Source organism: Hippichthys cyanospilos, chromosome 7, assembly GCF_059441005.1.
Source record: "Hippichthys cyanospilos isolate Australia breed blue-spotted pipefish chromosome 7, RoL_Hcya_1.0, whole genome shotgun sequence".
In the NCBI taxonomy this organism is placed as follows: domain Eukaryota; kingdom Metazoa; phylum Chordata; class Actinopteri; order Syngnathiformes; family Syngnathidae; genus Hippichthys; species Hippichthys cyanospilos.
The window spans coordinates 23411404-23422951 of NC_142375.1; the positions used below are offsets into that span (position 1 = coordinate 23411404).

An 11548-nucleotide genomic window follows, 5' to 3' on the forward strand; every position below is an offset into this window, starting at 1 on the left:
AGGTCCAGGAAATAAAAACCCTGCCGCAGTTTGGCTTTAGCCGCCGGTGCTTCGATTGGCCTCAACTGGACCTGACGCTTTAGTAGAACTTTTCCAGCGGCGGGTCCGAATTCCATCCGCGAGAGCCGACGTTTTTGCTGAATTGAAATCTTAACAAAGGTCCGAAAAATCCAGGTCCAGGAAGTAAAATCCCTGCCGCGGTTTGGCTTTAGCCGCCGGTGCTTCGATTGGCCTCAATTGGCATGTCATTTGGACCTGCCGGTTTCGTCAAACTTTTACTGGATTTTTTGTGTTTCAGTAGATGTTTACTAGATGTTTTAGTAGAACCTTTCAACCAGTAGGTCTCGTTTACAAGTTCTTGCTACATCCAAAGGTTGACAAAGACGTCAAATCATACAGTCATTCAACCGGCGCCCCGTTCTCTTCCTCCCGACCCGCCTAACATAGCGGAGCTCTGACGGAACCGCCTTCTCGCCTCAAATTTTTCGGCTCTGCCTTCTAGCCAAGGTTCCGGTCTCCCGGATACGCTCTGGAGTTCCAAACAACAACTCCGTGTTAGAGGCATCCGTTTTCTCTTTGCTACATTTTCTGCAGGAAAAAAGGAAGGCTCGTCAATAAACGGGAAATGCGTAGCGGCTTCAGTTGTTTTTCTTCACCGCGATGGACGGTCTTTTATTGAGGTACAAACAAGAAAAATATCATCAAAGCTCGTCTTTATCTGAGGTGGCGTTGCGGGCTTCCTCCAGAGTCACGCTGGCGTTCTGCAAAACCGAACATGAATTTGTTTTGATTATTATTATGCAGAGCAATGTTCATTCGCGGTTATCGTGTAGCTACGGACTTCTTCATTCTCATCTTCTTCCTCGGGCAAAACTCCCCCGTTGTCCAGAAACTTGGACAATGTCTCCAGATCCCGGTTTCCTGAGTATTCCACCGCCTGCACGGCCAGAGAAAAAAAAATTCCCATATTGAATGAATGAATGAATGCTTCCTGTTACCGTTGTTTGTGAAGAAGAGGAATCGATGCATCTCAGTAAAAAAAAAAAAAAAAAGACAGGCGCCCTGACCCGACCAAAGGGCAAAAGCGGAACAGCGTCGCGCTTGATGTTTCGGGGGAACCCGATCCAAATGAATAAATGAGGAGCGGAAAGGATGTCTGACCAGACAGGAAGGAGATTCGAGAGGGTCAGCTTTCTGTCCGCTCTCCTCGCGAGAGAAAGAACCTAGTTGTCTTCCTTCCTGTTTGTTGTATATCAAATGTTCAAGGTTGCCAGAACCTGACAACGTATGAGTGTGAGCGAGTGAAATCGGAACCCGCAGCGGCAACACGAAAGCATCTGCGTAAGATAAAGTTCGACTGTCATGCCCGGAAACCGTAATAAACACACGCGAGCGCGTGTTCCGTTTCTGTCCCCGGAACCCATTTAAACATGAGCATCCGTGTGAATGTAATTCCCGTCCCCGGCTAGCGTTGTCAACATGTACATGCGTGCGAATGGAATTTGTGTGGCTACCTCTTTTCCGCCGGCCGGGAAATATTTGAGCGTGGGGAAACCGTTGATACTGAAAGCCTCTAACTCATTGGCGGTGGAATCCATCTTGGCGATGATGATGTCATCACGATCCGCGTACTTCTGACCCAGCTGGTCCCAGATGGGTGCCAGCTCCTTGCAGTGTGCGCACCAAGGAGCGTCTGCGCATCAAATACTTGATTGTTATTTGATCTTCTCAATAACGACACCTGGAAATGTAGACGTAGCTTCAGATTTTGAACTCACAAAACTCGACAAAGACGTTTTTGGTCGGGTCCAGCGCAACAGACTCAAAATTCTTCCCCACCAGGACCTTAACGGCCGTTTTATTCCAGTCTTCTGGCACGTCTTGACTGCGATAATAAGGCTTTGTCACAAAAAAAAACAAAATAGACTTAGCATTAGCAGTTAGCATTACAATAAAATAAATAGAGCGACTTGAGTGCGAAGGTCTTACCTTAGCGGTAGCGTCCAGAACCTCCTGGCAAAACGACGGCAGGTCGCCGAGGAGTTCCGCCGAGTCCAATTTGAACTTCTTGCCCGTGTCCATGTTCATGATGCGGGTCGTGGGCACGTCGGCCGCCGATACGCCAAAGAATTCCAGCACGAATGACACGTCGGCTGACACGTCGATCGTGATGAATAGCATCTGTGGGGAAACGCAGAAATCACCATACATTTTTTACAGACTGTCAGACCTTTGCTGAACTCGATTTTCAGTGTCGGCGATAGCGCTAATTTGCTAACGCCGGAACTAACGAATATTTGCGATTTCGGGTAGTCTACGGAAGGTTTTATCAAATTACTAGCAGTGCTGCTAGCCATCTCGCCACTGCTAGCGGCTGATAGCTAATGTTGTAGCCACCCATAACTGCGGCACGAGGCGTCGTATTTTTATTAGCATAAAGAAGTCTTTTTTTTAGCATTCTGAATTTGCGTGATAGGCGACTATTGTTCTGTTGAAAAGTGATCGGTAGGAACGGCGACTTTGTCAGCGGAGGCTTTTGCATCTTTTAAACTACCTTTGAAAAGTAATCTGATAGCACTTGCCAGCCTAAATGGAGTAGTTGAATATTGGTAGCGGCTAACAGTGGTACTATCTAGTGCTGCTCGCCATTGCTAGCTACTGATAGCTGCTAATGTGGGTGCCACTGCTAACCCTGACAAAATGCGCTGTATACTTTGTCAGCATAATCAAGTATTTTTCAAGCATTTTGAATTTGCAACTCGTTTTGCTAAAAGTGATCTGTAGGAACGGCAACTTTGAGTCTTTTCCGTCTAATAAACTGCCTGTACAAAAGTTCTCGCCGGCCCATGTGAGGCATTTGAGGACTGCCGGTCGCTAACTCTGCTAGCATCTAGCTCTGCCCACTGCTCTTAGCCACTGCTAGCTGCTAGCGTCGGAGAAGCTGCTAATCGCTAGCAACAGGCGGCGAAAGATGCCTAGAAAGTTGTGGTTTTTTCCGTTCTGTACCTTGCCCTTGTAGGTCTTGGCCAGGGGCTTGACTTGGTCCACTAGAGTCATGTGACTCTCTACCGTGGAGTTGATGAAGAGCAGGCAGTGAAGGCGAACACTGGAGCTGAAGATCTTATCTCCCGTCTACACAAATCGACATCAAGGGAAGCCAGCGTGGGCGCGCGCGCGCGTGTGTGTGTTTGGTGACCTCCTTGGTGAAGGGGATGATGAGTTCCAGGCTGTTTTCTAGGATGAAGTTAGTCAGATTGCTTTTGTCCAGCTTGCCGTCGTCCGACAGAGGAAAGTCCACTCGATCGTGGTCAAACTAAAACGGCGCAAATGATCAGAATGTCTTTTGGAAAAATGGTGTGGGTACACTCATGCCACATTTCATGTTCTAGTTACAAAATGGCCGCTTCCAACCACAGCGACATTTTTGTGGGTCTTCTTATCATAGACTTGTCTACCAAATGTTGTGATAAATGATTTGATTTTTTTTTTCATGGAGAGGCAACTATTGAGCCAAAATGGCGGCTCCAAACCACAGTGGCGGACTCCCTGTGTCATTTTGGCTTAAGCTTTTTGAGACTTTTTTGTGGGTCTTCATATCAGAGACTTGTCGACCAAATTTTATGCGACTGAATCCATTTTTTTTTTTTTTAATGGAAAGGCAGCTATTGAGCTAAAATGGCGACTTCAAACCACAGTGGTGGAGACCTTGTGTCTTTTTGGGTTTAGCTTTTTGAGACTTTTTTTGTGGGTCTTCATATCAGCGACTTGTCTACCAAATTTCATGTGACTGAATGCATTTTTTTTTTTTAATGGAAAGGCTGCTATTGAGCTAAAATGGCGGCTTCAAACCACAGTGGGGGACTCCCTGTGTCTTGTTGGGTATAGCTTCTTGAGACTTTTTTGTGGGTCTTCGTATCAGAGTCTTGTCTACCAAATTTCATGCGACTGACAGATAGAGAAATTGCGGGGCACGCTTTAGCAGCCCTACCTTTTTGAAGAGCACCACCGTGTCAGATTTCAATCCGTACTTCTGGAAAACCTCGGGAGACGTCGTAATGCCGAACTCCGTGTCGGTGACGTCCATGACCAATCGGGAAAACTCCTCAGCGGCGTCGCTTTCCGCACTCTTCACGAGGAAATCAAAGATGAAAATCCACCTGCCGAGCGTGTGGGTTCGGTAGAGAGGGCGTACCTTAAAAAATCCCACTACTGAGATGTTGTGCGCGTCAACAAAGCTGGCGGCAGAGACAGCGTTGTCCAAGACCAACGCGCCGGGACCCGTGCGGCGTTTTAGCCACCCGATGATTCCATTGACCGTCCTGCGACCTGGAAACAGTTTTGCGCCGTTAAGAGGTCTCTATTTTTCGAGGGCCTTTGGATACCGAGCCAAAAATGGCTGCTTTTTGGAAGCCAAACATTTGGAAAGGAGCTAAGCTATTCAAAATGGCCGCTTCAGACTAAAATGGCAAACTTTTCCCAGTGTTTTTGCCCATGGTTTCTTGAGACTTTTTTTTGTGAATATCCTCACAATATTCGTGCCTATTGTAAGTGAAACTTCAGGGCCTGAAATTTCAAAACTAAACTCCAGACTGCTACCTAGTCAAATTTGCAGAATCAAACCAAAATGGCAGACTTCTTGAGAAATTACAAACGTGTTTTTTTTTAACTTTTTTTTTTTGTGAATATAGTCACGGTTGACATGCCCGTCAAATTTCAAGTTCCTAAGTGAAACTTCAGGGTCTGAAATTTCAAAACTAAACTTCAGGCTGATAGCTCGCCAGAACGGCAGCAACAAAGCAAAATGGCCGACTTCCTGTGAAATGAGCGACATGGTTTCTTTAGACTTTTTTGTGGATATAGTCGCAATGAGCATGCCTAGCGAATTTCAAGTCCCAAAGTGGAAGAGGCTTTGGGGGCAGAATTTCCAAAACAAAACTTCAGGCTGCTGCATGGACAAGTTTGCAGTCACAAAGCAAAATGGCCGACTTCCTGTGAAATCAGCGACATGGTTTCTTAAGACTTTTTTGTGGATATAGTCGCGATGAACATGCCTAGCGAATTTCAAGTCCCAAAGTGGAAGAGGCTTTGGGGGCAGAATTTTCAAAACAAAACTTCAGGCTGCTGCATGGACAAGTTTGCAGTAACCAAGCAAAATGGCCGACTTCCTGTGGAAAAAACAACAACTTGGAGTATTGAACTGGGTTTCAAAAAACAAGCGGTTAGCTTGACTACCGAAAAACAATGAAAGGCGTTATCTTGGCGGGATTTGCGGTAAACGCCTTACCTTAGCTTAAAAGGTTAGGTTTTTTTTTTTTTTTTTGCCTACCGGTGAAGTCGACGGGATTCTTTCGGTCGGCGCGGAGAAAGAGCTTGAGGGTGGGGAAGCCGGAGACGTCAAACTCCCGGGCCAGCTCCTTCTCCTCCACGGCGTCCACTTTGGCCAGGCCGGCGTCCGGCAGCTCCTCCTTCAGCTTCTCGGCCGCCTCGGCCCAAACGGGCTCCAGGCGTTGGCAGTGGCCGCACCACGGGGCGTCTGCAAAAAAAAAAAAAAAAAAAAGTTGGAAAGCGACCAGGTGACCTTCCGCCTGGCTGATAGGACTTGAAACTTTGCCCCCTCCGCACGTGGGAAAGTGCACGGTGGACAACATCTGGACAACGCGTGGACAATTTACTCCTAAAATTAAAGATACGGCGGACATGGAAAAAGGTGGAATATTTTCGGTCATATTTTTCTTTTAATACAGAATATTATTATTTTTAGTATTATTTCAGCAGCGTTGCAGTAAGCAGTATTAGAATATAACGGTAGTTCCAGTTTTGACTTTGTAAACAATGCTGCATTATTGTTATTAAACATATATATATATATATATATATATATATATATATATAATTTTTTTTTTAGATTACTGTAGACAAAATTTCGTGAAACGAGAAATTTGAGGCACATGGCAAAATTTGACTTGTTTCACACACACAAATATATTTAATTTAAAAAATATTTTTCAAATTAATTTTAAAAATGATCATTTGTATTTAAAACATTTTAAAATGTACACTTTTAGTATTTACAATTTAAAAAAACAATGCAAACAAAATGCAAATAAAAGCATCAATTTTAAAACATGCAAAAAATCGACTCAAAAATACAAACTAAAAACAAAAATATATCCAATGAAATACAGTATATTGGATTTTTTTTTTTTTTAAATACTCACAGAACTCCACCAGTAAAAAGGTGGTCCGGTTGAGCGCCCTGGCAAAGTTTTCGGCATGGAGCACCATCACGTGCCCGTCCTCCCGGATCTCGCCGCCCTTGGGCTCCCCGGCGTTCTCCCGCGGGCTTCCGTCCTCCTCGCCGTCGGCCCGGCAGGACGCCGGCAGCAGCAGCGGCAGCAGCAGCAGCAGCAGGCCCGTGAACGCCCGCGTTGGCATCCTCATCCCGGCGAGCCGCGTCAAAGCCCGCCGTGCGGCCTTCCCACCCTTTTTGAGCGCACGGGAGAGAGCGCGTGGCGGGATTCTACTGGCCCGGCCTCCCGGACGACCGGGCCAATGAAAAGTCGCCCCGGATGAGAAAAGCGGATCCTCGTCTTTTCCTCGCCCTTCCGGTTGGATTTTTGCATATTTTTTGCTTTGGCTAAGCCTCGAGGTCCTTCGTCAAGTCTGTCGTAGTCCCCGGCCTGGAAATCGTCCAAAAAATGTCTTCTTCAGAGCAACGCGTTATGATAGACGTGGCCACCGAAACTCATGTTGATGCATGAAAATGGTGTCGGGGGCAAAAGGTTTTTTCCGGTCTTATTGCTGAAATTTGCCCCAAAAATCTCAGCTTTCGACCAAAATGGTTCATTTTGCGTTCGATTCCCAGCGTGGGTCCTTGAGACTTTTTTGTGCGCCCGCTTGTAATAAACAAGCGCACCAAAGTTCACGTTGATGCATGACAATGGTGCCAGGGGCAGAATGTTTTTTCCAGTCATATTGCTGAAATTGACCCCAAAAATCTCAGCTTTCAACCAAAATGGTTCATTTTGCATTCGATTCCCAGCGTGGGTCCTTGAGACTTTTTTGTGCGCCCGCTTGTAATAAACAAGCGCACCAAAGTTCACGTTGATGCATGACAATGGTGCCAGGGGCAGAATGTTTTTTCCACTCATATTGCTGAAATTGACCCCAAAAATCTCAGCTTTCAACCAAAATGGTTCATTTTGCGTTCGATTCCCAGCGTGGGTCCTTGAGACTTTTTTGTGCGCCCGCTTGTAATAAACAAGCGCACCAAATTTCACGTTGATGCATGAAAATGGTGCCGGGGCAGAATGTTTTTTCCAGTCATATTGCTGAAATTGACCCCAAAAATCTCAGCTTTCAACCAAAATGGTTCATTTTGCGTTCGATTCCCAGCGTGGGTCCTTGAGACTTTTTTGTGCGCCCGCTTGTAATAAACAAGCGCACCAAATTTCACGTTGATGCATGAAAATGGTGCCAGGGGCAGAATGTTTTTTTCCAGTCATATTGCTGAAATTGACCCCAAAAATCTCAGCCTTCAACCAAAATGGTTCATTTTGCGTTCGATTCCCAGCGTGGGTCCTTGAGACTTTTTTGTGCGCCCGGTTACAACAGACATGTCCACTAAATTTCATGGCGACGCATAAAAACGGTGTCAAGGGCAGATTATTTTTCCGTAGTCTGAAATTTGCCAAAAATTTCAGCTTTAAGCCAAACTGGTGAAGTTTTTGTGCCATTCCCAGCGTGGGTCCTTGAGACTTTTTTGTGTGTCCGGTTACAACAGACACGTCCACCAACTTTCATGTCGATCTTTGAAACTTTTTTTGAAATGGTCTTTAACCATTACATTTTCACAAAATGTTGGGGGCCCTGAAAGTTTTAAGTGTAATCCATCCACTCCTTTGGTGTTGAATGAGCGATATTTCAAACTTTAGTCTTTTAACCCAAATAACTCGCGCCAGTCATTTTTAGACTGTCCTTGAACCCGAGCCCCCCCCCCCCCGAAAAAAAGAGCACTTTTGCCCGATTTGACTTTGAAAGTTTATTTGCACGCTTTGGGAAAACTACCATCAGATACAGAGCAGAGAATTTGGATTTTCTTTTTTCCAAGTCAACGCAGCATGTCGCCGTCATCCGGATGGGGGTCCCAGTTGGCCAGCAGGTCGCTAAAGTCCGGCTGGGAGTTTTCCAGCGCGCGCAGGCCGTAGCCCATTTGCGCGTCCGCCCGGGGGGCGTCCCCGTCCGGGGGGTCCGGCTCGGTCCAAAAACTAAGCGGCAGGTGCCTGGCGTTCATGGGGCGACCTCGCCCTTTGCCCCGGGACTCAAAGAGCTCGGCCAGGGGGCCCAGCTCGCGCCGGGGCGACCCCGGCGGGTCGGGGGAACGCCGGCCGCCGTCGCCCTCCCGGGGGTCCCGCCGGCCGAAATAGCGGCGGACGTCGCGGCCGATGGCGTCGACGAACCTCAGCAGGCGCTCGGCGGGGTCCCGCGGGGGCCCGGGAACCCGGTCCTCGTCGGGGCCCCTTTCCTCATCCTCGGCCTCCCCTTGGTCCTCCGGGAGGAAGCGGGCCGAGGACGGCGCCCCGAGGTGGAAATTGCGCAGCGCGCCCGTCGCCATCGTGGCCGCTGACGGGCGCCGCGTCCCAACGCCGCCGCTATATATACGCCACTAACCCGCAATATTTGTGTTGCTCAAACAATCTCTGGTTGACTTTAGTGCCGGGCAACCGGGAAGGGGCGGGGGGGTTGGGGGGGGGTCTTAATGGACCCTCTGCCGGCGGCGCCGTGGAAAAGCGGCGCGCGCGCATATTTACATACGCACGTAGATAAACACGCGTGGAATTAGGAGGGCAGTTGAAAAATAAAAAGAGCGGAAAATCCAATTTCACGCCCTTTTGACCTCCAAAGCAGGCCTCTTCAAACATCTTGCCCGAACCCTCGCAAAATTGCATCGGAAAATACCTCCAAATTTGATGAACTGATATTTTTGGATCTTAAAAGCGTGTGTGGTTTTTTATGTATACATATAGAAATAAAATATTCCCATACTTTCAAATAAGTTCAGTTATCAGCCCAATTCTCCCCCCAAAATAAAATAAAATTAAAAAATAATTTAAAAAAAAAAAAAAAATATATATATATATATATATATATATTTCCAATAATTAAGTTTAAAAAATGATCCAATTAATCAATTGTTAATCACAATTATTGATATTATATACTTAAAATATATTCATAATATATGTTTCGTATATGTTTGACAACAAAGATATAAGTTACATTTACATCATACTAATGTGGTAATGAAAAATAAAAGGAGTTTTTTCTCCAACATATGTCAAATTATAATTGAAAACAAAAGACTTTGTACCTGTTATTATGAACCAATTCCATTTTCTGTTTCATATTTCCTTCGAGCTAATTTACAATCCATCAAAAATATACAAAATAGTATTAGAAACGTTAAATATGAAGTATTTTCTTCATATGTAAATCCAATTACTTATTGACTGTTATTTCTTTGTTTCATTTCATTTTCAGTTCATTTCTGATGTTTTGCAAATACAAATTGGATTGGCCTTTTATTTTGCTCAATCGATTAGCTTTTTCAAACAAAATTGAAAAAATGCTTCGGCTTGATCGTTTATTTCACGCCTCATTATTTTTGTCAACGTTAGCGCATCGTTGCATCTCTCTTGTTAGAGTTAGATTTTTTTGGACGAATAAAATTCAGATTCATTCCCAATCGTCTTGTTGATATTTTCAGAAGTTTGTCTTTGTCATAAAAGCTCATTAGCGGCTCAACTAAACACACACAAGTCAATCCGGTCGTGTGCGCGCGCGTTATCAGGAGCGGCGCCCGGCCACGCCCGCTCGTCCGTATCCCGGCTTCCGTGTTGATTTTAGGCCTCAAGATCAATAGCGGCAATATGTCGGCACTCCGCGGTCCGATGGCCGATTACGCGCTCTTTTAGCCGCACGAGCGCTATGTACACACGCGCGCCTGGTTTTTTTCCACGGCTTTGAAAGCGCCGCAGCCTCGCTGCTTTGTTTCCGTTTCGTCAAAAAAAAACAGAAAGTAGCATTTGGGTTGGAAGGTTTATGACCCCCCCCCCCCAAAGGTGGAAAAGAAGACAAGAAGAGAACAAGTCCCGTTTCTCGTTTTTGTTACAAGTTCCAGGAAAATCGATTTGTATTCCCGTTTTTGCGACGAGTGTATTTAACATCTCCCATGTAGGTCCCATCAACCCAAGAAAACAAGTTTCCTTATACACAGATGTTTCTTTCTTTCTTTCTTTTTTGCCTCAAGCAAGAAGCCGGTCTATTTTTGTCCCGTTTTGTTAAGATTGTGAATCATGACCCCCGGCGGTGATAAGATTATGGCCCCGAAAACAAAACAAAGTCTTTGATTTTGATTTGTCATAAATATAAGTTTCACTTTGACAACAATTAGAAATTACAACTAAAAATGAAGTGATTTATGACTCCCATGTGGGTCACATCAACCCAAAAAAATAAGTTTCCTTATACACGATGTTTCTTTCTTTTTTTTTTTTTTTTACCAGCAAGAGTCCAGTCCATTTTTGTCCCGTTTTGTTAAGATTGTGATTTATGACCCCCGATGATGACAAGATTATGGCCCTGAAAAGGAAAACAAAACGGTCTTTTTTTTTATTTGTCATAAATATAAGTTTCACTTTGAAAACAATTGGAAATTACAACACAAAATAATGATGTGATTTATGACTCACAATGTAGGTCCCCACAATTGAACAAAACATGTTCAACCAAGAACAAACCACGTTGCTAATTATTTGACTTGTACGTGGAAAACCTCATTTTAGTCCCATTTCATATGTGCTTTATGACTCCCATTTGTGACAAGGGTATATAACATTAAAGGTACAGTCTATGATTTATGACTCAAACGTAAGTCCCAACAAGCCAACACAACAGGTTTGCTTATACACAGATGTTTTTATAGATTTTGTATATTATATAAGATTTATGTCTCTGCGGGAAAACGCACAGAAATATTAAGCATGTGCATTTGACAGGTTTTTGACCATATCGCTCGATTTATGGCCCCAAATGTGACCGGTTAAGCTGATTGAAACCCCCGCAAGACCGAAGAAATGGCCTCACCGATTTGAAGTCGATTTGAAGTACGATTCTTGTCAAACTAATTTGACATCAGATTGGCTCCTCATTAGCGTCACCGACATTTAGAAAGTCTAATTGAAGTACGTCCTTTGTGAAGACCAATGTTATGTATGCCCCAAAATGTAACTAAGATGATTTAGGACCCCATAATAGCAGAAAAAAACATATTTACACACTTATCATATTGGTTCCTCATTTGAGCCCCGATATTAAGTCGGTCTAACTTAAATAAGTACACACCTTGTAAAGATAAACAGAACGTATGCCCCGAAACGTGACTAAAATGATTTAGGACCCCATAATAGCGGGGAAAAAAATACACTTAACTCATATCGGCTCCTCATTTGGGTCTCAGATATTAAGTCAATAATACATAAGACCACAT

At 44.8% G+C, this 11548-nt stretch overlaps 2 protein-coding genes across 2 annotated transcripts; both read right to left on the reverse strand.

Annotated features, from left to right (window-relative positions):
* Positions 1-626: 626 nt before the first annotated feature.
* On the reverse strand, positions 627-6484 carry pdia2 (protein disulfide isomerase family A, member 2). Its single transcript, XM_088419534.1, has 11 exons — positions 6219-6484; positions 5327-5533; positions 4193-4326; positions 3989-4126; positions 3197-3313; positions 3007-3132; positions 1990-2181; positions 1779-1899; positions 1515-1693; positions 842-937; positions 627-761 (listed from the first exon to the last, which is right to left on the reverse strand). Exons 1-11 carry the CDS (start codon positions 6439-6441, stop codon positions 702-704), a joined length of 1593 nt encoding a protein of 530 aa, XP_088275660.1. The 5' UTR covers positions 6442-6484; the 3' UTR covers positions 627-701.
* A 1626-nt stretch (positions 6485-8110) lies between these two features.
* On the reverse strand, positions 8111-9045 carry percc1 (proline and glutamate rich with coiled coil 1). Its single transcript, XM_088420185.1, has one exon. The coding sequence runs from the start codon at positions 8612-8614 to the stop codon at positions 8111-8113; it is 504 nt and encodes a 167-aa protein (XP_088276311.1). The 5' UTR covers positions 8615-9045.
* Between the last annotated feature and the right edge of the window lie 2503 nt (positions 9046-11548).

Excerpts from the sequence above, each read along its gene's own strand:
- pdia2 (XM_088419534.1), bottom strand. The coding sequence starts at position 6,441 with ATGAGGATGCCAACGCGGGCGTTCACGGGCCTGCTGCTGCTGCTGCTG. Across the intron at positions 5,534-6,218 it reads CTTTTTACTGGTGGAGTTCT|ACGCCCCGTGGTGCGGCCAC; the intron begins GTGAGTATTTAA and ends TTTTTTTTGCAG. Across the intron at positions 938-1,514 it reads TCCCGGCCGGCGGAAAAGAG|GCGGTGGAATACTCAGGAAA; the intron begins GTAGCCACACAA and ends CTGGCCGTGCAG.
- percc1 (XM_088420185.1), bottom strand. The coding sequence starts at position 8,614 with ATGGCGACGGGCGCGCTGCGCAATTTCCACCTCGGGGCGCCGTCCTCG.